At 46.3% G+C, this 24554-nt stretch overlaps 1 protein-coding gene across 1 annotated transcript; it reads right to left on the minus strand.

The window, feature by feature from the left end:
* Positions 1-300: 300 nt before the first annotated feature.
* On the minus strand, positions 301-22709 carry LOC131088185 (monocarboxylate transporter 2-like). The gene is made up of 4 exons (XM_058032034.1): positions 22493-22709; positions 10363-10506; positions 3401-4249; positions 301-649 (listed from the first exon to the last, which is right to left on the minus strand). The coding sequence occupies exons 1-4, from the start codon at positions 22707-22709 to the stop codon at positions 357-359; spliced, it is 1503 nt and encodes a 500-aa protein (XP_057888017.1). The 3' UTR covers positions 301-356.
* Between the last annotated feature and the right edge of the window lie 1845 nt (positions 22710-24554).

The following is a 24554-nucleotide window of genomic DNA, read 5'->3' on the forward strand; positions in this document are numbered from 1 at the left end:
CAAGGGTTAAGCTTAAGATTAAATTCTGCCCTGCACAAAGCACCTGAAGGAGGACTCCTGTCTCATGCCAGCCTCATCCTGGCCCCCTGCAAAACATCACATTTCCCTTTTCTCTGGGAAATGGGGAATATCCAAAGGAAAATCTTGCAGGACCCTTTGGTAAGCAAGCAGATACTGCAGTGTCCCAGCAGTTTGTAGGAATCATGATTTATTGCTGGTTAGTCTTCTCCTACAACAAAGACGAGGATGCACATGGCAGAGTATAGAGTAAAATTTTAAAGCCTAGTGTGATTTCAGAGCTGGTGTTCACTTGAGCAACCCAAAAGTCATTTACCATTCAGCCCGTGAGAACGGGTTTAAACTTCATTTGTGCCATTCATTTCCTTCTTTAATCCTTCTCCCTTCTCTTTCAAAGGTGCCAGCTCAGGTCCATCCTGTGTGGAGTCTTTGTTCCAGTTTTTTTGGCCTTCATTTTCTGTCCTTACAGATTTAGGATCCTCTTCTTTTGCCTTTCTTTCCTTCTCCTCCTTGGCAAGCATACGATAATTATAATAATTCATGATGAACAGAAAGGTTCCTGCCAGGACCATCACAGATCCACATTTAACGAACATATATTTATAGTCCCCAAAGGTATCAATAAGAATTCCTGTAAAATATAAATTTAAAAAAAAAAAAAAAGGAAATTTAGAGATGAAGGGAAGGTATTGTGTTTTCAGATGCTGTATATCAAGGAACAGCCTTGGGGCTTTAGGATAAAATATTTTCTGAACTTCTGATCTCTTCCACAAACACTCTGAACCTGCAAATACTGAACGTGTGCTGCACTATACAGCCTGTGGGTACTTGACATTGGTACAGGTGATGCTCTGATAATTTGCACATTTCAGTAGATGGGGACAGAACCTACACTGCAAAGTCTGGACCTTTTCACCACACCTATTTTTTTCCATGCTCCTCTGATCACAGAGCCTGCAGGCAGCCTTCCCACTAACTCCAATGATCAATTACAAGGATGTCCATTTTCCATTTGGCTTGGCAGCCAAAAAGCAGCAGCTTTCGGGAAGACTTTCATGAGAAGGCACCTGCCCACTGGGTCTCATCTCAGGCTCCTGGCAAAGACCCTGTGATTTATTCCACCACGCAGCATTAGAGGGGGCTCAGCTTTTGGTCACAGCTGCCCTTTCTGCAGTTACACTCTTGATCCAAAGAGGAAAGGGCACAGCGTGAAACTGGAAAACATTAGTTCCAGGGAAAGCAAAGATGATGCTGTCAGTGTCAGATAATTTCAATGCCAAGACAAATGTGACAGGTTCCTCTCAAAGGTTAATGCCTCTGCTATGGAGTTACAGAGTAATTGAAGGGAGATGGCTTAATTGAAATGTCACCGTTCTCCATTATGTCAAAATGTAATGCAAATCTTATTGGGATTATGATCCTGAGCATTAATTCCCATTTACTGGGCAACACAGACCATTCTCAACATCCCAAACCCTAATTAAAGTAAGACCCACTCCTAACCTGGCCTTCACAATACAATCTTCCCTGAAACTGGCCCATCATCCCTTAGCTCTCTGACGTTTTGGAAAATGTTCTCCTCCTCAGAAAGAGGGACCTTTAATTACATCCAATTGACCCTTAATGTTTAAAAACTGATGATTAATTATCCCAGTGCATTGCACTAACAAGGGTTTTTATGGTCACCAAAGAGATTTCCTGATCACAATAATAATAATTTTTAACTGGTTTTGGTCAGTGGCTTTTCCTGAGTCATCCCTAGCTGACTTGGTACACCATTCTCCATGCACTGTATTTTTCATGCTACTGGTGAAACATCAACCAAACGCTAATTGCAACAATTTTTCCTTTTCTGCTCATCAGGATGACCTAGAGGTCTCCTAAATAGGCTTCAATGAGAGTTTTAATGAGTAGAGTATTGGAAAATTCAACAGTAGGATAGTCTTGCCTCTTTTCCTTTGAGGATAAGATAAAGTCATAAAACACATTGGGAACAATTTACTTAGTTCATTAAAGCAGAACCCTGCAGTAGGTTATTAAAATGCCAAAGAACCAATAAATTTGCTGCTTATTAAAATGGTGGGGAAAACCCTACAAAACTAATATTACTGATTATTACACAGAACTGTTTTAGCCTCATTAGCAGTCTCTGGTCATTAACTTAATCTCCCACATAGAAAATTAAATAATTCAGAAAACGGCCATTTTAAAATTGTATTTTCTTTTGTTTGTCATTAATTAAATAATGAATCTCTAAGACAGCAAGAGGATACAGCTGCTTCTGTCACACTGTATGAGCTACCCAGTAATATGAAGAATTAAACAGCTCTGCAGGATGTGTCATATGAAGCATTAGCCAGATTTCAGTTTTGAATCCAGGAAAAGGGTTCAAACTGCAAAAGGAGCACATGCTATAGAGGGAATATTAAGGCTGTTAAATCACAGGATATCACTGCCCTTACTTATCTTTAGATGACTGAAAGTCCTCCTGGGGACTCTGTATTGTCCACATGGACCTTTGTGGGCTCTGCCTTTTGATATTTCAAACCATGCCATCCAAAATAAATATTTTTTAAAATTATTTTTAGAACATACTTAAATCTTTCAGCTGCACTAATATGACTGAAATTCCTAAGTGGTGTACTCAGAGCCTTAGAGACAAACAGCAAGGTTTGAGTCAACAAGAGGCTTTCATAGAACTGTTGTGTTTTGCTTAAATCATGGTGGACTCCAGCCTTTTGCAAAAGGAGGAATGTCCAGCAGGAGCTGTCTGAAGTTCAAGGTGCTTGGTTTTGTAGGAAGTCCCACTCTGCAAGTTCATTTCAAGTGTCTGAAGGGATCCAGGATTAAAAGATGACTCTCCAATACTCACTCCAACAGAAAGGAGGAAAGAGAAAATGCTGGAGGAGACATCAAGGACACCCTTTCCTGTCCAGCTACTAGTGGAAAAGTGGTGATTGTGAGGCAGAGAAAACACATCTAGAATAATTTCATGTCACCCTGATTTTTTAAGATTTTCTAAGCCTTCTGATGTTTACATTCTTGTAGTGAACTTTCTCTCACACTTTCTGTAAATAACTTATTGTTTTGCATTATTTTATGAAAGAAGAGAAATTTGATTGACTGTTGGTTTGTCCAGCGTCATTGAAGAGGTGGCACTTTCCCCCTCCAATCCACTGTCTCTTTTAGAAAACTATAAATGTTGGAGTCAGAAAATAAACTTCCCTTTTTCTTCACCTTGAGAGCAGCGGTGTGCGCTTGTGTTGTTTCGCGTCCTAGAGTGACAATTTCCCACAAGTCTAAATCCCACTTAGATTTAGACTTTTGCTGTGCTTGCAAAAGTGTAAATCCAAGTGAGAGCAGGGGAGGACAGCCCACTCACCTCCGATGGGGGGTCCCAGCAGAATGGTGCAGCACTCGGCGATGGTGACCAGCCCGACGGCGCTGGTGAAGCGGGCGGCCCCCACCAGGTCCATCAGCGTCTCGAAGAGCATGGCACACACCATGCCAAAGGCCAGCCCAAAGAAGCTGGAGTAAACGATGAGCCCCGTGTAGCTGGAGGCCAGCGGGCACAGGAGGTGGCAGGCGCCGTTGAAGGCGATGGCGAAGCTGAAGAAGTACTGGATCCGCGGCCTCACCCACCTGCTGTTGGCAATGATGCCCGTGGCGGGGCGAGCAACCATGTCCACAATGGCCAGGATGGAGAGCAGGAAAGCAGCTGAATATTCATCTACGCCGGTGTGCTTGGCATAGGGTGCCAGGAAAACGATGGGGGCGAAGAACCCCAGGAACATCAGCACGTTTCCGATCAGGTAAATCAAGAACCCTCTGTGTTTAAAGAGGGAGAAATCAAGGTACTGATTGACTTTTTCAAAGCAGTCCTTTTCTCCTTCCTCTTCTGTTTTGCTCTCCATAGGGCCATCTTCAGTGATCTTTCCTTTCAGGGCATCCTTCCCTTCCTCAGTCACCGGGATTTTGACCTGTGCTGTGCCTGGCCCGATGGGTCTGAAGAGAGCTCCTGCCACACAGCAGTTTAATAAAATTGCCCCAAGAATTAAAAAGCTGCCCCTCCAGCCAAAATTGTCAAAAAGGAATTGGTTGAGAGGTGCCAGGGTGCAAAGCATCACGGGGCTCCCTGCCATAGCAAGGCCATTGGCAAGGGGTCTTCTCTTCAAGAAGTATTTCCCTATGATTATCACTGATGGCTGAAGGTTGAGAGCAAGGCCAAATCCTGGAAAACAGTTCAGATAAACAAAGGAAGATTTGAACAGTTTTCTCCTCAGCTCATTGTTTAAGGAAATTCACAGTCAGTTGGTTCACTGGTGGCTCTTCAACACAACAATCTGGATGAAAATGTTGCTTAGGGTGTCCCTGAGTTCTGGCTGCCAGATTTGGGTAACCAGACCCCAGAAACACTCTTTCAGTCAGAGAAACCCCTTCCCTTTGCACTGCAAATCTTTTGGGTGGCAAAACTAGCACCAAGAGTTTGCTTCAGAGTGAACCAAAATTATTCCCTCATGAAATTCTGGTGGGTTCTGTCCACACACAGCAGCCTTGCTGGGGGAGAGGACTGATCTGTTTTTACAAAATGGCCACTCGCAGTTTGAGGAAGGTTATTTTGGCTCAGACAGTGTCAACAACCAAAGTTCATCCATCCAGGGCTGGCCTCCCCTTCCATGGGCACCCAACTCTGCTGCTGGGCAGCCAGACCTGCACAGAAAATAACACCACCCTCCTCAGCTACGACTGATTTGGTGCTGTGAGCAGTTCAGGTCTGATCCAAAAGATTAAGAGGTCTGCAAGTACACAGCAAAACAGCTACTGAGGATGCTAATTACACAGGACCCCAGAGTGTGTCTTTTAATTAGAATTTATTTTTATTGCATTTAGATATATAAATGCCATTATAAATCATCATTGCTAATTCAGTTGGCCAGCTTCTCCTGCACAGGTGGAATCTGCAGGCAGAAATGCCAAATGCTGTGGTGGTCTCAATTTTCTGTGGTTCTGTTTGGGATCACTGACAAATAGAACCATAGAATCACAGAGCCAGTAAGGCTGGAAAAGACCCCCAAGACCATGGAATCCAACCTCTGACTAGTCATCACCTTATAAACCAGACCAGAGCTCTGAGTGCCACCTCCAGCTTTTTCTTGAACACTTCCAAGGATGGTGAATCCACCACCATCTGGGCAACCCATTCCAAGGCTTAATCACCTTTTCAGTGAAAAAATACTTCCTGATATCCAACCATTCCTCCTGATGCCCAGCATCAATAATCAATAATTAAACATCAATAGTATTTTCAAGCATTTCTTTGACATGCAGTATTTTCATAAAAAGTTAATTTTTTCAGAACTCCATCAAAATGGCATTTAAAAGTCATGCCACATATTTTCCACTCCATCATCCAGGAAAGAATGAGCCACATTAGAACAAAGCAGAAATGTAATCCTTGAGGTGATTATATCAGAGAACATGAATCCTGAAAATAGGGTCATGCAGATTTTTTTCTTGTTCATTAGTCGATATAATTAGTTTGTTTAACTGTGCAGTACATAATTAGGCATATTGCTTTACAGAAGAGAATTTACAAAGGTCAAGGTCCTCAAAATTAATTAAGGAACACTGTCATTAGTCACTGATAGAGTAGAATCCAACTGATGCAGCAGAATCCAGCCAATGCTGGATAGTTTCAGTTTAAATGGGTTTACAAAATTATGATTTTCGCCAAGTCTAAAGTTATTTTTTTTAATTACTTTGAAGTTTACAACATTAAAAATAAATTGAAATGGCAACACATTAAAGTAATTCTGGATAGAGAACATTCTCAGCATGAACTTTTTTAGATAGACTATATGTTATGCAGGGCACATCTTTGGGGAGTGCAGCCTGCCTGTAATGTCTGTAGGGCCAAATTCAGGGTGACCTGGGAACCACAGAGGAAAACCACAGCCCTGGTTAGAGAACACCCTTGACAGTGCTGAAATATAGAAATGTATCTTTTTCCACCTGAGAAGATGCAGCACAGCAGGTGAGAGTTTGCATTAGCTCCCCATTTCCCAGGCTGGTCAGTAAGGGCAGAAATTGAACCATCATTTCCACAGAGTCATTTTTGGTAGGGACACAACACACATCTTCCAAAGGAGGAAAATCAGACTGGATGCCAGCTACCCACTTAAACAATAATCATCTCAATTTTTTTTATTATGTGAACATTAATTTGCCAGTCAGACAAATCTAATTTAATATTACCTCATGCTCTTCCCATTAATTAAATTTGGAGAGTTTCAAATTGAATAACTGGAATTTCAATTTACTCTAAGCTTTTGGCTGACTTTAAGAGGAAATATTTGCATCCATTTTATTGCAGTTTTCAGAAGCTACAGCAGCTTTTCCATAGCTGGAATTGTTACTCAATAACCACATTTTCTCCCCAGGGATGTGACAGAGAGGTCTGTCAGTGGTGCTGCAAGAACAGAGGCAAACCTGTGCCAGAGGGAGTGTCCTTTCCTGGATTAAATACATCTCACTCATATCAGAAGGAAATAAGTGGTGCTACAGGACTCAGCTGTGTAGTTATTGATCTTGTTCTCACTTTATTAGCAAGGAACATTTGACTAGGTATTTCAGTGCTCAACACCTACAGCCATGGCAAAGACTCTGCTCTCATTAGTCCACGTGCCTCACCCAAGATCCCGTTTTATTTCACGGCAGTCTAAGATCCCATTTTATTTCATGGCAGTCTAATTGGTCCAGATTGAGCTAAACTCTGACCAGTCATTACTACCTTGCAATCAGCTTCAAAATTTGCTGCTTCTGCCTCAGACTTCTGGAGAGGTTGCATGTTGAAACACCTACTTAATGCATGCAGGCTGGCATCTGTCCAGGTGGACAGCTTGCAAACCCCATTTCTTTTTCTAAGTGCTGTAGGGAAACAAATGGGAAGGGGCTGTGGGGTTTCAAAGTGCCTCGTGCAGCCCAGAGAGCCGTCAAGGACAGAGCTGCCTCCACCAGCAGAGCCTGGCTCCTGCTCTGCATGCAAATGGAAACAGGCATAATCAAGTCAGCAGCTGAGGTTGCTGTGTCTAATCCCCCCACTGCCAACAGATTCTTCCTGCTCTGCTCCTCTGAAGAGATTCCTATTAATATGCCAAAGGCACAGCACTGTAGCAGAGACCTCCCTCTACCAAGACCTTGTTTTTACCTCCATCCCTGTGACTTACATGAGCCCAGGCTTTTACATCAGCCTGTTTTCTTTCCAGGCTGGTAGCAAGGAGGCTACAAAGAGTGTGATGTTTACAGGTTGCTTTACAGTTACTGCAAATCCCCTTCACCAAAGCCTCTCTCCTCGTGCAGCAGCACTGTCACAGCTGTGTGATGGGCAGGTGGCTTCCTAATTGCCCTTGAATGCTTCCATGCTAGGCCTGACCAGAAAAGATACTTCAAGCTTAATTGGAGGCATCAAGCATGTTAGCAGGCTTGCAAGCATCTTCCCTTCTCTGTCAAATTACTATTCCTTCTCCACACACCCCTGTGCCTGGGGATGATGGGTTATCAGCCAGCACCTCATCCCCACAGCTGCCCTTGTTCTGCAGGCAGGAGGAAAAGATGTGTGAGGATGTTCACAGGGGTTTTCAGATTGGGGAAGAGATGAGGATCTGAGTCCATGCTTCAGAAGGCTGATTTATTATTTTATGACATATATTACAATAAAACTATACTAAAAGAATAGAAGAAAAGGTTTCATCAGAAGGCTGGCTAAGAATAGAATAGCCAAGAATGATAACAAAGGCTTTGGTCTCAGACAGAGAGTCCAAGCCAGCTCACTGTGACTGGCCATTAATTAGAAACAACCACATGAGACCAATCACAGATGCACCTGTTGCATTCCACAGCAGCAGATAATCATTGTTTACATTTTGTTCCTGAGGCCTCTCAGCTTCTCAGGAGGAAAAATCCTAAAGAAAGGATTTTCCATAAAAGATGAATGCGACAAAGATGCACACAAAAGGTGTGCCCTGCTCAGAGGAATCAGCACAGCAGTGCAGAGGAATCAGCACAGCAGTGCAAAGAGATGTGGGTGTTTCAGCTCTGTCCCTCAGGGCTGGCACAAGGGTCACCTGTGTGCACTGAGCACAGCCCACACTCTGTGCTTGGTGATGCCCCAGACTTGCAGACACATTCAGGGACCAAGAGCAAGGCCTTTACCAATCCTGGCTCTGTTGGGGTTATGCACAGAGCTCCCTTCTGTCACCTTTTTATCCAAGTGTATTAGAACAGAGAGGCTGGTGCCTTCCTACAGCCCTGTTTCTTGTCTGAGTCCTTCTGCTCACCAAAGTGCGCGGAATACTTTCAGCAAAGGATTTATGGTGTCCACGTGCTAATCCAGCAGTAGTCAGCTTAGAATCACGCAATGGTTTGGGTTGGAAGGGACCTTCAAACTCATCCCATGGCAACTCCCCTGCCATGGCAGGGACGCCTTCCACTGTCCCAGGTTGCTCCAAGCGCCATCCAACCTGGCCTTGGATGGGACAGTCACAGCTTTTCTCTCAGCCAGGTCCTCCCAACCCTCACAATAAAGGATTTCTTCCCAGCATCTAATCTAAGCTGCCCTCTGTCAGTTGAAAGTCATCTCCCCTTGTCCTGTCACTTCCCCCTTTACCCTCCCAGAGGATATTTGTTTAGGAGGAAATGATGCAAGCTCATGCATTGAGAAATACTGGGAGACATTGGTTAATTTGATTTCCCATCCCTTTGTTTCTGGAGTCTCTTTCAAGGAATCTGCAGGATTTATTCATCCAATAATAACACAATTTCATTTAATTACAGTGACAGTCCTTAGGAAGAGTAAAGTTTAAGAGGGGTTGTGCTACACAGGGATTCATTCACTACTCTACAGATTTAATAAAATAATATTGATATAGAAGAACAGAGTGACAAACTTTCTGTCCCAATTTACTTTGCTAGTGGCTGGTTTTATTGATTTTAAATGTTGAGCTCTCATTTTCACATTCAGAAAGCAGCAACACTTAATGCATCTGCAGAGAGATTGGGAACATTCATTAAACCATACACCTGGCAACCTCAGAAGCCAATTTGAACTCATTGTGTCATGCTTCCAAGCAGATGTCCTAGCTGCACTGGAATAAACTTCGGCAGTACCTTATCCAAAATAATAAACCAAAAATACTCACAATTAAGCACCTATACTCACACAGGTGGAGAGCTCTAATCCATCTACTTTTAAAAGCAATAACCTGGCACCTGCAGGCTTTAAAGATGCTGGACTGAGCCTGTGCCTTATTCTACTTGAGTTTCCAATATGGGATTTCATATTTCAATACAGGCAATTCAAATTGGAACTTCAAGAAGGAAATACAGGGGGTTTTGTTTGTTTTTTTTTCACAGTAGAGATATTTTTGGTCAACCCCAGCAGTTCTCATTTTCAGATAAAGGACCTCCTCACCTCACAAGCTGGAAAAGGGCAAGTCAACTGAAGCAAACCCCTGAAATCTCAGCCCATGTATCTCACAGAGGGAAGATAACATACAGTAAAATAGGAACAAGGGTGCTTTCTTTATAGTCACACTTGTACCCAGAAGGACTTGCCATGCCCAGGACAGAGCACAGTGAGCCTGGGTCTCCTTCAGGAGGAGTTGAGGGCTCTGATGGGCATCATGCCCAGCACCTGGCCCAGAGCACAGCCCTGCCTGGATCCCACATGCCACATCCAGCCAGGAACAGGGCACAGGGAACTATTGATAAGCATTGATAAGGAGTGTGGCAATCATATTTTCTGGGAAAATCCCTTTGCCCAGGATTTGTCTCCTGGGAAGCTGTGAAGCCTCAGAGAAAAAGGGAAACAATAATTATCTCATTTGCTTCTCCTGTGTTTTGCTGCTTTGGAATGTGGTTGGAAATTGCTTATCCAACAGGTGATTGTTTCATTGGTTTCATGTGAATTGTTTTGACTCAATGACCAATCAGTGCCAACTCAGAGTCACGAGTTTTCATTATTATCTTTTTAGCCTTCTGTAAGTATCCTTTCTGTATTGTTTAGTATAGTTTAGTATAGCATTCTTTAACATAATATAGTATCATAAAATAATAAATTAGCCTTCTGAGAACACGGAGCCAGATTCATCGTTCCTTCCCTCATCTGGGAACCCCACAAATACAATAAAGGGGGGCCTTTGTCCCACCAGATTTTATCTCCCAAGCTTTTTATCTCCCCATTTTCCCTGTGTTTGTGTTGGTGCAGATTGCCCCGGTGTGCCAGCCCCAGGCCATCAGGAGGGATCCTCTCTGTGCAGGGAAGGAGGTGCTGTGCTGTGCTCTCACCTGTGATGAAGCCCACGCAGATGTAGAGCTGCAGGATGCTGGTGCAGAAGGCAGCTGAGATCATCCCCACCCCACACAGGAGCCCCCCAAACATCACCACGGGGCGGCTGCCGTAGCGGTTCACCAAAATGCTGCTGATGGGACCTGGGGAAAGAGCGCAAGAAGGGCCTTGAGGTTGTGTCTTCTGACAGAAGGGCATGTTTGACACAAAGCAGGTAAAGCTCTGCAATACCAAGGGGCCTGAGTGCTGCTAGAATCACACAGAATTTCTAGGTTGGAAGAGACCTTTAAGATCATCGAGTCCGACCCATGTTCTAACACCTCAACTAGATCATGGCACCAAGTGCCACATCCAGTCTTTTTTTAAACACATCAAGGGATGGTGACTCCACCACCTCCCTGGGTAGATGATTCCAGTATTTGACCACTCTTTCTGTGAAAAACTTCCTCCTTAATTCTAGCCTGTATCTCCCTTGGCACAGCTTGAGACTGTGTCCTCTTAAGACAGCTAAGGAGGAAAATGGAAAAGCAGAGATGGCAGCATGTCCAGTGCCATGGGTGTGAAACCAGTGACAGCTCCTGCCCTCAGCACTTCCACGTGTCACCAGAGAAGGCAAACAGCAATAACAAATCCTGTGAGTCACAGGAGCTCCTTGATTTATGATGATGTTAAACTGCACACACAAAGCAGTGGCTCATATTGTGAGGCAGATATCACAAATGCTGTTGCATTTTTAATGCCTCTATTTAATGCAATTCCAATATTGCTGACCAGGACCCAAGCTTCAGCAGAACAGTTGTTAATTAAATCTTAATAGCAGTCCGTGTAGGTAGGAAATGTTGGGGATGATGGATTAGCCAGAGCTCAAAAGAACCAGTTTGGACTTGCATTTATGCAAAGAGGAGGTTCAGGGCAGTGCAAAATTAAGAGGGAAATGGCTTGACAAAAACTGTGCACACTGAAACAAAGTATTGAAATCTGAGGAAGTGAGACCAGTAAAAATCAGAATCACAGTAAGATATATATTGGAGGGACTTTGGTGGTACCTCAGGACCAACCTCCTGCTCAAAGAAAAGCCAGCTCTGAAGTTAGAACAGACTGAGAAGCCAGAACTAGAAAAGCCAAGCTGAACAGGAAGGAGCACTCCAGAAGTCCAAGCTGTGAGATGTAAAGAAAAGATTCTGTATTACTCACAAGTCCTGAATCAAAATGCTGCAAAAGTGATACTGGAAATGAGGAGAATGCAGGCAGATTCAATATCTGAATTTACCTGGCTGTTTGTGGTGCTACTCATCATTCAGCAATGGTGTTTCAGAGCCCAGTGTGCCTGCTTGCCTTCATTCCTGCCACTTCCCACTCACACACATAATACTGCAAACTGGTATTTTAAAGGCACAGGTATCTCTGAGGAGTTTGGCTGTGGGACCTACCACACCACAGAGCCATGGTGGAATATTTACCTGTGCTTAAATAATCTCAGCCAGAAATAGCTCCAGAGCTCTCTCCAGACCCTGCAAACCACAGAACTCCTGATCACAGGAACAGAACACAGAAACCTCAACCCTCCCTCAGCATGGCTGACAGCATCCAAACAATCTCTCAGCTGTTATAATGTGCAAGAATAGAAAGCAGTAGGTATGGCTGGTTTAATCTGGGGAATGAAGCCCATAGAAATACTTTCCATTTGATGTCTGAGGTCAAAACACTCATAAATTAAATGCACACAAGCACAGCCTCAACAACATCCCTGTAACTGTGATCTGTGATCTAGTCCCATCAAATGCACCATTCAATTAAAATTTCTGGGTGTCTGTAATTACATGGAGAGTTTTTCTGCTCATCCTGCAACTGGATTCACACAGGTGCATCCTTTTGCTGCACAGAGCACTACAGAATTCAATGAGAAGTTTTGGGGAAAGGGACATATATTTGAGATCAGCACAGTGAGAAAGACACCCCCTTCTGAAGAGTTTCCCCTGGTCAGGGCTTGAACTTGCATCAGTAATTCAATAGATTGAGCCAGTGCTCCTCAGAAAGGCACCAACATATTCATCTGCAGCCTCAGGGCATGCAACTCTTCCATTTTTCAATTTTCCACATGTCTGCATTTCTGCAGAATCAATCTAATTACTCAGCTAAGAAAATGTGGTTTCCATTACCTTTGCCCACTGGCAGAGGGCTTTCACCCTGTAGGATGCTGTGCCATGGAGCAAAGCATTTAAAGCCCTCAATGTTCCTGCTAAGGACAGCAGAGGACCCAGTGGGGATGCTGGGCCTCACCCTGCTGCTGGCTTCACTCAGAGCTGTGCCTGTGGCTCTGCAGCTCCCCTGGCTCTCAGGGCCCTGCTCTCCATCACCTCCATCAGCCCATGGTGAGAGCAAGGAATGCCTGCTCAGAAATGCTTCACTTTACACTCCAAACCCTTCCTCAGCAGCGTGCACACCCTGAGGCTTCCACTTCTGCCTGCAGCAAAGCTCTGCAGCCTGGAGAGCAACAGTTTGCACCAAACAGCCCCAAAAGATGCAGCTGGGGTCATGGAGCCCCTGGAAGACTGATGAAATGTAAAGCACTGCCCTCAGCCCATATAAATCACTCTGGTTCAGTGCCTGTCCTGTTTAAAGCCTCTCTTTTCTCAAACCTGTGGCAGATTTCCATTCTTTGTTGGCTGGAACATGAAAGGCCATGTCAGAGAGGCTGCTCTGGGTGGCAAGAGGAACACAGAGACTCGCCAGTGGGGAATGCAGCAAGCCTCAGCTCATTTGTTAGCTTGTCCAATTACTTTTCACCTTGAGTTTTGTGTTTGCACAAGTGAAAAGGACCCTGAAGAGGAGACTGTAAAGCCATAAAAAAGCAGCAAAAAACCCTGGGCTCTGCTCTCTTCCCCTCCACTAACCCAGGCCACCCTGTCATTCATTCTTCCTGAGTCACTGAACTATGATCCAGAGAGGATCATAATGCAGGGCTGGCACATAACAAGAAATATCAATCCAGACTGGCATAAACTCCTGCAAGTATGACAGTGCTCAAAAAATAGACACCTGAATTGCCTTCCTGTTTTCCTCAGCAAGCCTTATGAATTTTTTATGACCTGCAAAACTTCCAGTGCCTGTGTGAAACCCTGATGTATTTCTAACAGGGACTAAAACATTCTCCTTTCCCATACCTCTGACCCTGTGTGTGTATATATTTATCCCTTATTTGTAAGGTCTGGTTTGGCTTTTTTTTTTTAACCTAACTAATAGTGTTCCTCCTTTCTGAGCTTGGCCTGGATGAATTTCTGCTGCAATGTTTTTGTGTAGGGCTCTCAGATAAGAGTAAGGAGCTGAGGGCCTGACAATCTGTAACCCAGAGGCTTCCAGCAATGTGGGTTTTTTCCAGGTTTTTCCCAGGTTTCACAACACTGACCTTGTGACAGTGTAAAGTGGCACAGAGCCAGTGCAAATGTTCTGGGTCTGCTGGTCAGACCATTTGATGACCACACAGGTGATAAACAACAACACTTTAAAATACTTTAAAATACTCAACTGCACAGACCACCACTGGAAGGTTTGGGACCACCAGTGGGGTTGCAACATGCAGCTGAGCTTTTCCTGCTTTTCCACAGTGACAAGTGGCTCTAAAGAACTCTTCCTGCCCAGGGACATTGGCCAGCACCAAAAGGACTGCCCAGATAGTTAATATTTTCCAAACTATTGTGAAAATACAAATAGGAACTCGGCATGCCAGGATTGTCACTGACTGTAGGGACTCACTGGGGACATAAGAAGGAGGGCAGCGTACTCAGAGGAGAGGGAAAGGGGGGAAATCGTTTATACTAATGGAACAAAGTCTGTTATTACACCAGTAGTGGAACAAGAATGGGAGCAGGCCTGCAATTTCCTCAGTAATAATCTCACTCCCTCCATGGAATAACAACCCTGCCTTTGGCTTGGTAATTTATCCACTAGGGTAGCAGCCCACCATAACAGAGCAGCCTCCTCATTACCCCTGAATGAAAGCAAGTGCCCCCACGTTATTAATGAGCTGCCAGACCCCCCAGCCTCGGGAGATGGGGGGGATCAGCAGCAGCAGCTCCTGCTCGCAATGAGTTCAAAATTGGCCTCTGAGGTTGCAAGGGAGGCAGCCAGAGAGAGCACAGGGCCCAGCTGCAATCGTGGGGGGAAGGATGAGAGGGTCAAACCTGCAGCCTTTCACTCTCTGCCGTGCCAGAAGAGGCTTGGGCAGCTCGTGGTTTGGGTGTTTGTGTCAGCAGGGTGTGGAGAGCTCCTGCTCACCCTCAGTGACTCAGTCCTGCCTGCTGCAGATCCCTGGAGAATAACTGCTGGTACCTGCTCATCATGAAGCCTGATAATTATTAGTCTCAGCTGCTTGGTTCAGGTTTGGTTTTCACCTGCATGGGCTGAGGAGCCCACAGACCACAGAGCCTTCCTCAGGCAGTGCTGCTGGGGACAGCATGGCCACACACTGGGGACAAGTGGCACTGAGCACACACCCCAGGTGACAACCACAGTCCCAAATTCTCCTCTGCCAGACCTGACAGAGCAGCTTCCAAAGACCTATCCACACCTAAATCACCCTGAGGCCTTCTATTAGTGTTATTTACATTAAAAATAATTGATTTTAAATAAGGAGGCTGAAATCCAGCACATGCCACAGCAGCTCCACAGCTAAGCTGGCCCCAGAGATGCTTCATTTGCTTCCTCACAGGTGAGGAGAACAGCCAGTTCATTTAATGGGTAATGGCTGCAGCTCCAGCACAACCCCTGTGAGATGATTCATAAGCCAAGCATGGGAGAAATTGTCTGGACAGACATTATTGAGTCATCAAACTGGTCAGTCCTGTGTGCCTGGGCAGGGCTGGCACTGCATTCACTGGGAAAGGTGGTGAGGGCAGTGATCCACTGCAGCAACCCTCCCTCCCTTGCACCCACCAGGCATGCCCTTGGGAGCACAGGGACCCTGGCCTCCCACCTGAAACTCTGAAACTTGCCACAGCAGCAGCAGCAACCTGATGTCAAGAAAAAGAAATATATATATATATATATATATATATATATATATATATATATATATAAGAAGAAGAAAAACAAAGCAGACAAGGCCCAAGCTTCAGAAAGACAAAGTGCCAGCAGTCCTATCTGATCAGTGCTCTGGCATTTCAATTTCCACATTACCCAGCTCAGATGCTGCTCCTGCAGTGCAGGAGGAGCCACAGGCCAGCAGCTCCCAGACTGGGGCTGTGGCCAAGGCCCTTTGTGTCATTCTGAGTTTAAGCAGTTAAATCACCTCTCCTGCAAAGGGACAGCACTCAGGGACAACCCCAGCTGCAGGTTTGGATCTCACCCTGCAGCAGATCACAGCTCAGACCTTCACAAGGTCAGAGCATCTCAGTGTTTGAGCTGCTCTCCTGTGATTTCTTTAGCTGCCCTTTTGCCCTGGCAGGACCACTGGCTGTGATCCCTTCCATCACTGGAATTCCAGCTGCAGGGCAGGAGCTCCCTGTGTGCCACTGTGCAAACCCAGGGCACTGGGAATATTTCTGTGTCTGCTCTGGGGTGCCCTGACCCCAGGGCAGCACTGACTGTGACCCTCATTCATGAAAAAAGTTTCCTGGAGTTCAAGATAGACCAGAACCCACAAAAGTGTGAAACAGATTATAGAGAGTAGTGTAGGTGTGTCACTTGGTGAGAAGTTGAGGTTTTGGGATTTTTAGTGTGTTGTGGATGGCAGCAAGATGGAGGGCACAGGGTGTCATCCTGGGTTTCTTCTTCATGCTGCTTCTTCCTCCTTCTCCATGGGTTTGGGTGGCATTTTGTAATTGGGCAGAAAAGTCCCCATTGCAGCTCTTTGGGATCAGTTATTGGGTTAAAAGGGAAAAGAACCCAGGTGTCAGTTCTTATTTGGATAGTTTAATCTTAAAAGACCTTGTGCCAAGAGATTGTTGGCCATTTTGTGCCTTCTAATGAAAAGCTGCCCAACTCACAGCAGTGAGACTGTTTTACTGATCAGAAATAATAAACACCTGAGTCTGAACATGAATTACTGTCTCAAGTGCCTTCAATGCAGACCCAGAGAAACCCACAGCTGGCACCCCCACATGGCTGAACATCCATTCCTGGGGGTCAGCAGCCCCTGGTTACCACTCTTAACATTCTGCTCCAAACTGGCCCTGCCTGCTGGTGCTCTCCACAGGGCTTTGCCCACCCTGGGACCCTGCATTGACCAAGGGTTCAGTTACACTGCAGAGCCCATCCTGGGGCACTAGAGGATAACAGAGGACCACAGGTCCTGCTTTTCAATTCCACTGCAATGCTCTGGGACAGGCTGGCATCTGGGGGAAGAAGTTTTCACCTGTTTGAATTCCACTTGGGGGGAATGGATTATAACTCTACTCCTTGGCTTAACACCATTAACAACCCCCCAGCCAAAACTCTTCACTTCCTTCTCCCTAGTTCTTATTAATCTTGGTTTTTATTAAGTCTATCACATCTCTATTACAGCTGTCTGGTGACCTTGGTAGCTCCAATGAAGGGCAAAATGATAAAGCTTTGTGACCAAGTCCACCAACACAGAAATATTTCACCTGAACCTACAGTGCTATTATTGCTTTTAAGTAGAACAGAGCTATTTAAAAAAATAAAAAATACAAGCCCATACGTGGTGACCTTGCAGAGCTGGAGTGCTCTCTGAGAGTCAGGAGAAGTATATGAACCTGCAGCACCATCCATTACAGAAATCAAATCATTCCTCATGCAGCTTTCTTATCAAAACCTGGGGTTCTAATGGTGCTGCTACCCAGGGATTGCCCCTGCCTGGGGAGGATGATGGGGTGGGACTCCCAGAGGTGGGGAAGGTAAGGAAAAAGGTGAATTCCAGCATCAGGCAGCTCCAGGGAGCACCTGGCAGGGCCTGGGCCAGGATAGCAGGATGCTGGATATCCACAGTTCTGTGAATAAACAGAATTATCTTCCCCCTTTCGTTCCAGCCTCCATAAAATACCCAGGTGGGGAAGCAAAAAGGGAAATCCTGGTAAAACCCCCACTGGAGAATGAATGTTTGTTGAACCAGCTGACACAGGTGAACATAACCTTGTCCTTTAAAAAAACCCACCTCTCTCCCATGCCTCAGTTTCCCCTTTTAGTGCTTCACAGCCCTTTGAAGGCAGCTGAGATGGGTGGGGAGCCCTGGGTGGGGTTTTCTGGAGGCAGAGGAGGTTTTGATAGAGCCTGGACCAGAGCAGGAGAGAACATTGGCAGCTTTGATTAAGTTAAAAACTGCAGAATCAAACTCATTATTAATATAGCTTTATGCCACTGCATGTTGTAAGGTTCTTTCTAAACCTGTCACTGCAATTTATCATGCTAGCAGTGTAATAAAATACAGCTATAAAATTTTGGATTAAATGTTCAAGGTCAATGGTGGACTTTCAGCTTCCCTATCTCTTCCTTGCTGCTTTAGCAGATGCTCTATTAAGCACTTACAAGCTCTGGGAGAAAGTGTTTTTTTGGAGGAAAAGATTTAGTTGTGGAGCATTTCCAGAATTAAATCTTCGGGTAATTTGATCTTCACCAAATTACAAACCAATAAATAACAAGACTAATAAACACTGGTTGGTTTCAGGTGGAGGCTTTTTCACCAGAAGCACTCTCATTTTTATTGTGTTTACAAAATGTGGCTCTCTGATGCTGTCTTTGTAAAATGGACAGAGATTCTTTAATTTTAAGGGGAATTTGCATGTGAGAGAGCAGCACCCTGGAGATTTTGGGGGGAGTTTCACAGCAGGGTACAGCAAAACTGAGACAAGGCTCCACTGCAGCACATTCTGAATAAAAACAATGATGGTGCTGATGCCATGAGCCTGAGCTTTTTATGTATTAAAGGGCAACAGAAGCAGCACATATTTACACCCACAAGCTGTATATAAACATGCACAGCAATCACAAAGGAGTGAAATTCTCTAAATTACTAAAAAGCAGCTCCAATGTCCCCTAGTGTAGCCCCAGCTATTCAAAGCAAGCAGCTGAAATGACTCTGCAGGAGGATCTGCTCTCTGAGCTCCCCTTGGATGATTCCTGTTATTCCATTATAAAGATGGAGGAGGCACTTGGCTACACAGTCACCATTTAAAAAAAAAATTTAAAAAAGAAAATGCAGATCCTGTCCTGGTATTAAATTATTCCCTCTATTCTGGCACATGTGCCAGGAGGCTGGCTCGTTGTTCAAGCTCTAACAGTTGGCCATAATAAAGGACATTACTTCTTCCCACAATCCTTACCTCTCTTGCAGCCTCACAGGAGACCATAAGAGCTACAAGAACATTGCTGCTATTAAATTAGTGGCATCACTATTTCTTATTTTCAGAATGTTTGGCTGTTTCCCCTGATGCTGAATAGGGCAACTAATTTACTAGTAAATTAATGCTGCTTATCTTTTCTTTCCGGAGAGCTCTGCTGCTTTCCCTGCTTTCCCCAGGGACACCCCTGTGGCCTAGCTTGAAATGTGTCACCCTCAAAGCGGGACAAGGGCAGCTCAGTTTGGTGAACCTGGCACCTCCAAATCAGGAGGTGCCAAGGCCAAAGGCTTTTGGCTTTGCAATGAAATTGTTTCCTAAAGAAAACTCACTCCTATATGTGAGGAAAAACCTTGGGAATGTTGGTCTTGTGTGGGCCAGAGAATCATTAAAGGACCTCTAAGATCATTGACCAGATCCTTTTTCCTTTTTTTGTTCCCATGCATCAAAAACTCTGCTCTGTAAAACCTTTCTCATTTGGGGTAAGGAATTGAGCTCTTCACCCATGACAAGAAAGAAAAGTAGAAACATTGTAAAACAAATCCTTCTTTATCAGATTGATAGGGCTTCAGCCTGTGGGATTTGGGCAGAGAAGAGCAATGTTCCCTCCTGCTCCTCGCTCCCAAACCTCCCAGCCTGCCCTGTGCAATTGGAAATGTGGAATTGCTGAGCAGGAGCTCTGGCAAGAGCTACAAGTACCCCATCATAAAGTCCAGGCTATCCACTTTACTGCACAGTAATCTGTTTTACTGCTTGTATTACAGTGACAGAATTGTTTTCTGCAACCTAGTTCAGATTAAGAAACTGGGGGATAAGACACATTAACTTCTGTAATATATATTGCCAGAGCCCTGGCTGGTGTAAAACAGCCTCCTGGGGGAATTCAGCAGAAAGTGAAGGGCAGAAACAGTCCTGGCTGCTGATTTTCAGCTTTAGTCTGAAAAACTGGAGCTCCTTTGGTGCTACAAGCAAAGCCTCAGGTGGTCACTGTAAATCTGCATCCGTGCTGTCAGAATCAACACAACTTCTCCAGTGGAGATTTGGGTTAGTTCATGCATTTTCAGAAAATAAGCTTCATTTGCATTATTTATGAAATGCAAACGCAAGCTCTGCGACAGTGTAAGCAGCACAGTCCAAAAACGAGTCCTTAGACCAAGGAGAACACCAAGGAAACCGGGCACTGTGTCACCACAAGCTGTGGCCAGCGGAAACTTCAGCCTCTGAGTGCCCTGCAGGGCACCAGGCTGCCCTGGGGCTGCAGGGGCAGGGATGGGGCAGGGATTGCCCTCCATGGCCACACCTGACACTGCAAATTGGCCCCTCCACACCCCAGGGACATGTCCCCCCCTCCAGGGACGTGTGCCTGGTGCTTCATGTGCTCAGTGTCCCCACAGGGCTGCAGAGAGCATCACCTGCACAACCTGTGGCCCTTCTGCCTTGTTGGGGAGAGGAAGGGAGGGGATGGACATCCTGTGGCAATAATCATCTGGTTTGGTAGCTCTGTTAGCTGCTCAGGAGTGTGTTGAAATCTTGGTGGTTTTAGAATTTCTTATTTTGGAAAGATTGACAAAACTTCAGTGTTAAACTGCTTTCTGTTTTTTCTGCAGTGTAAATCAAGCCTTGCATGCTCACAGCTCCAACAGGCACAGCCACAGAGGAGCTGCCCTTTAATGAGCATTTCCAAATCACTGGAGTCGTGCATAAGCTACACCCACAGTGGTGTTAAATGCCCACTCAGTCACAGCAGAGTGTCAAACACACTCTTGGACACTGGTGTTTCATTGCCCCATGCTCCAGCAGCTCCCACCACACCCTGTCTGCACCACCCAGCACCTCAGCCAGGGGCACGGGGAGCATCCCAAGCACCCAGAGCACAGGAGGGGAGGCTGGAAACTGGACACTGAGCAGCTGCAAGCAAGAGGTTGTACAAAGAGATTGTTTGGAGGATTTTTCACGGACAGGATGGGACTGCTGGGGTACGTTCCTTGAGCTTTATTGCAGCATCAGCTTCACTACGTGGTGGAGACAATAGAAAAATGACATAGGCCCATTTACAACCAGCAGCAGCCAAAGATTTCCTTGCTACAGAGCATTTTAAAAACTTTCTAGCCAATAGCATATTGCTAAAGCTTACAAACAATTGTCCTAGCCAATCACTAAAAGCACACATACACCTGCTGCACACAATGCTTCCTTGTATGCCTTCTATTAACAACATGCAATACACTGTTATTAAGCTTAAAACCTTCTACTATCCTGCTAAGCGCATTTTTCTACAGCCTTAAAGTCTATCTTAACCAAACTTTAAACTCAAGCTATTGTTTCTTGTCCTTGCTTGCTGTACTATTGCAACCTTTTCTACTTTCAGACTTTGCAGCTGCAGCTAGTTCTATGTTTTCTGTTCTCTCTGTTTCTAAAACCTACTTTTACAGCTTTCTAGAAATCATCTTGCCTTTACTATTTCCCTCAACAGTCACCTGCAATTCAGCTGTATCATCCCCCACATCACTGTGTAACAGCATCAGGGAGAATGAGGCTAAGGCAGGAGATGCTCAGGTAATCAGGATAAAAGTCCTCTGCAACATCCCAGGTACAGAGCACACAGCACTGACTTGGAACACTTGGAGAGACAGAGAAGAAGGTGGGCTGGAAAATGAGCAGCTGGATTGAGACAGAGGGGATCAGAGCAGCATTTCACCTGCTCCAGCACCTCATTTGCCATAAGCTGAACCCCAAGAGGCTCAAGCTCCCCATCTAAATCCCTGTGAGTAACTTGGGGTGCTGCCAGGTGCAGGGTTAATGTTCCTCACTTGGTCATGGTCAGGCACAGAGCATCTCTTCCATATCAAAGGAGGGGACAACATTTTTTTTATTGGAAGACAAAGCAGAGCTGCCAACAACTCACAGAGGCATCCAGGGAGCCCAGAGGTAAATACTTTGGCACTTTTATTGCAGTGTAATGGGACAGCCAACGGGACAACAGCACTGGCACAAGCAGGGCATTTCTCTCTCTGAATCACTGCTTGGGTTCTGCCCTCCAAGTGCTCCATTGGTGGGTTCTTATATAGGAACTAATATAGGAACTTTAGAACTATAGGAACTTTGCAGAGCTCATCTCTGTAGGACCAAGTCTGGGTTACAACAGAGTGGATTACAATAGGTTCTGACTCAAGCCTCACTTCTACCCTACAAACTTACACAAAGCAACTTTATTTTCATTAGCAACTGTGCTCTTGCACTACAGTGCATTATTAAGGGAAAAATAAAACCACCTTTGTAAAAACAAAGATTATTCTCAGAATGTCTTTAATAGACAGAATAAATATTGATGAAGCTTCCTGCAATTGCAGAGTGTGGTTCCTGTCCACCTCCAGCTGAAGATTTAATCAAGGGCAGCTCATGTATTTCATTCAGTCATGAAGTGATATTGAAATCATAAAAAAGAGCAGAGTTACAAGCACTGCTTTACAACTGATAGGAATGACTGGCAATTTCATTGCTGTCATTATCAGCTGCCACAATAAACAAGCAGCTACTTCATTTATTATTCTATTCAACACTCAGCCCTGGCTGAAACCCAGACCCAGCTATTTCACACCAGCCTGTTCTCAGGGCTTTTTCCCAGATGCTCATAGAAAGTTTTCACAGGTAATCTGATTTCTGGGCAGGAGCCCCTCAGGCTCCACACATGACTTGTCTGCCTAAACAAACATTTGGAAACACGATCAGAAAGTGAATCTGTGGATGGTGGCCATAGAGATGGACACTTGGTGGCTCTGCTCTGGCCCAGAGCGGAGGTTTCTGGCTGCTCTTACAGGGCTGGTGCAGGAGCACTCACCTGCACCGTAGGTCGTGGCCAGCATGATGGACGAGACCCAGGCGATCTCGCTATAGGACGTGCCAAAGAAATCCTGGATTTCTTTGAAGAAGATGGCCAAGCCTTTGGGGAAGGCGTAGGCGAAGCCGATGGAAACGAAGGCGCCGAGCAGAACCATCCATCCCCAGCCACCGTCCGGCGGGCCGGGGACACGCCCTGCCTCGGCAGGGGCCGGCATGGCCGGGGATGGCTCGGGGAGCCCTGCAACAGAGGGGGTCACAAATAGTTCTGGGCTCAGACCCGGGATGCTGCTCCTCCTTTGGACCCGCTGTCCCGGGATGGATGCTGCTCCTCCAGACCGTGGTCCTAGGGTACTGCTCCCCAAACCCCGCAGTCCTGAGATTCTGATCCCCCGGACCCCCAGTCCCGGTATGCTGCTCCCCTGGACCTCCAGTCTTGGGGTACTGCTCCCCAAACCCCCAATCCTGGTATTCTGCTCCCCTGGACCCCCAGTCCTGAGACCGTAGGCCCCCAGTCTCCAGATGCTGCTCCTCTGGAACCCCAGTCCCAGGATGCTGCTCCCCAAACCCCCAGACCTGAGATTCTGCTTCCCTGGAACCCCAGTCCTGGGATGCTGTTCCCCTGGAACCCCAGTTCCAGGATGCTGCTCCTCCAGATCCCACTCCTGAGATTCTGCTCCCCTGGACTTCTCAGTTCTGAGACTCTGGACCTGCAGTCCTGGGATGATGCTCCCTTGGACCCCTTGTGCCAGGATACTGCTCCCCACATCTGTAGTCCTGAGATTCTGCTCCTCTGGACCCCCACTCCCGGGATGCTGCTCCCCTGGAACCCCAGTCCTGAGATTCTGCTCCCCTAGATCCTCAGTCCCAAGATTCTGCTCCCCTGGACCCCCCAGTTCCAGGATGCTGCTCCTCCAGACCCCAATCCTGAGATTCTGCTCCCCTGGACCCCCAGTCCCGGGATGCTGCTCCCCTGAATCCCTAGTCCCAGGATACTGCTGCCCTGGACCTCCAGTCTCAGGATTCTGCTCCTCCAGACCTCAGCCTTGGGGCGCTGCTCCCTAGATCCCCCAGTCCCGGGGTGCTGCTCCCCCCGAGCCCCCCGAGCCCCGCACACACCTCAGCTCAGGTGGGTCCCGTGTGCTGCTGTGCCTGAGCCGCCGGGGCTGCGCCGGGGCAGCGGACGGGGCAGGAATGCCACGTGTACCGGGGGAAACCTTCAAACAGCGGCTGCAACGCGCTGCTCCGCCCCGCCCCGTGCCTGCCGAGCCCGGGACAGCGCTGGGACACCGGTGGGACCCTGCTGGGACAATGCTGGGACAATGGTGGGACAATGGTGGGACGCCGATGGGACCCGCGGCCGGAGCGGCCCCAGCTGCGGAGCGCGGCTCTGCCCGGCGGGACCGGCTGCGAACCCCCCGGCTGTCACATCCCTCACTCCAGCTCCTGTCCCCTCGCCTGTCCTCGCCCCCAGCCGAGGCAGCACCACCAGCCACCCCGCGGGCGTTAATTAAATCACCCTCAGTTACTTACATGCGAATTGTCCTTTTTTACTTCCCTGTGTTTCCATCTACATCCTTCCTCTTTTCCGTACTTTTCCGTTTCCATCTACATGCTTCCTCTTTTCTACCCCATACCAAGTTGTTTGCTGCTCTCCTGCCCCTGGACCACATCATCATTACAAAAGAAAAAAGAGAGTGATTCTTTACACTCCTGCCCCTGGCCCACATCATTGTTATAAAAAAAAAAAAAAAAAAAAAAAAAAAAGACAGGGATTTTTTACACAGGTAGATGCTGATAGGACAAGAGGGAACATATTTAAGCTGCAAGAGGAGAGATTTAGATTGGATGTTGAGAGAAAATTCTTCACTGTGGGTGTGCCAGGGCATTGGCACAGGTTGCCCAGAGAAGCTGTCTCATCCCTGGAAGTGTCCAAGGAGAGGTTGGACAGGGTTGGAGTAACCTGGGATAGGGGAAGGTAGCAGGGGGTTAGAATGGGAGAGGCTCTAAGGTCCCTTCCAACCCAATTCAGAATTCTGTGGTTCTATGATCACTGCAGACTT

The sequence above is a fragment of the Melospiza georgiana genome, chromosome 11 (genome assembly GCF_028018845.1).
Source record: "Melospiza georgiana isolate bMelGeo1 chromosome 11, bMelGeo1.pri, whole genome shotgun sequence".
Taxonomy (NCBI): domain Eukaryota; kingdom Metazoa; phylum Chordata; class Aves; order Passeriformes; family Passerellidae; genus Melospiza; species Melospiza georgiana.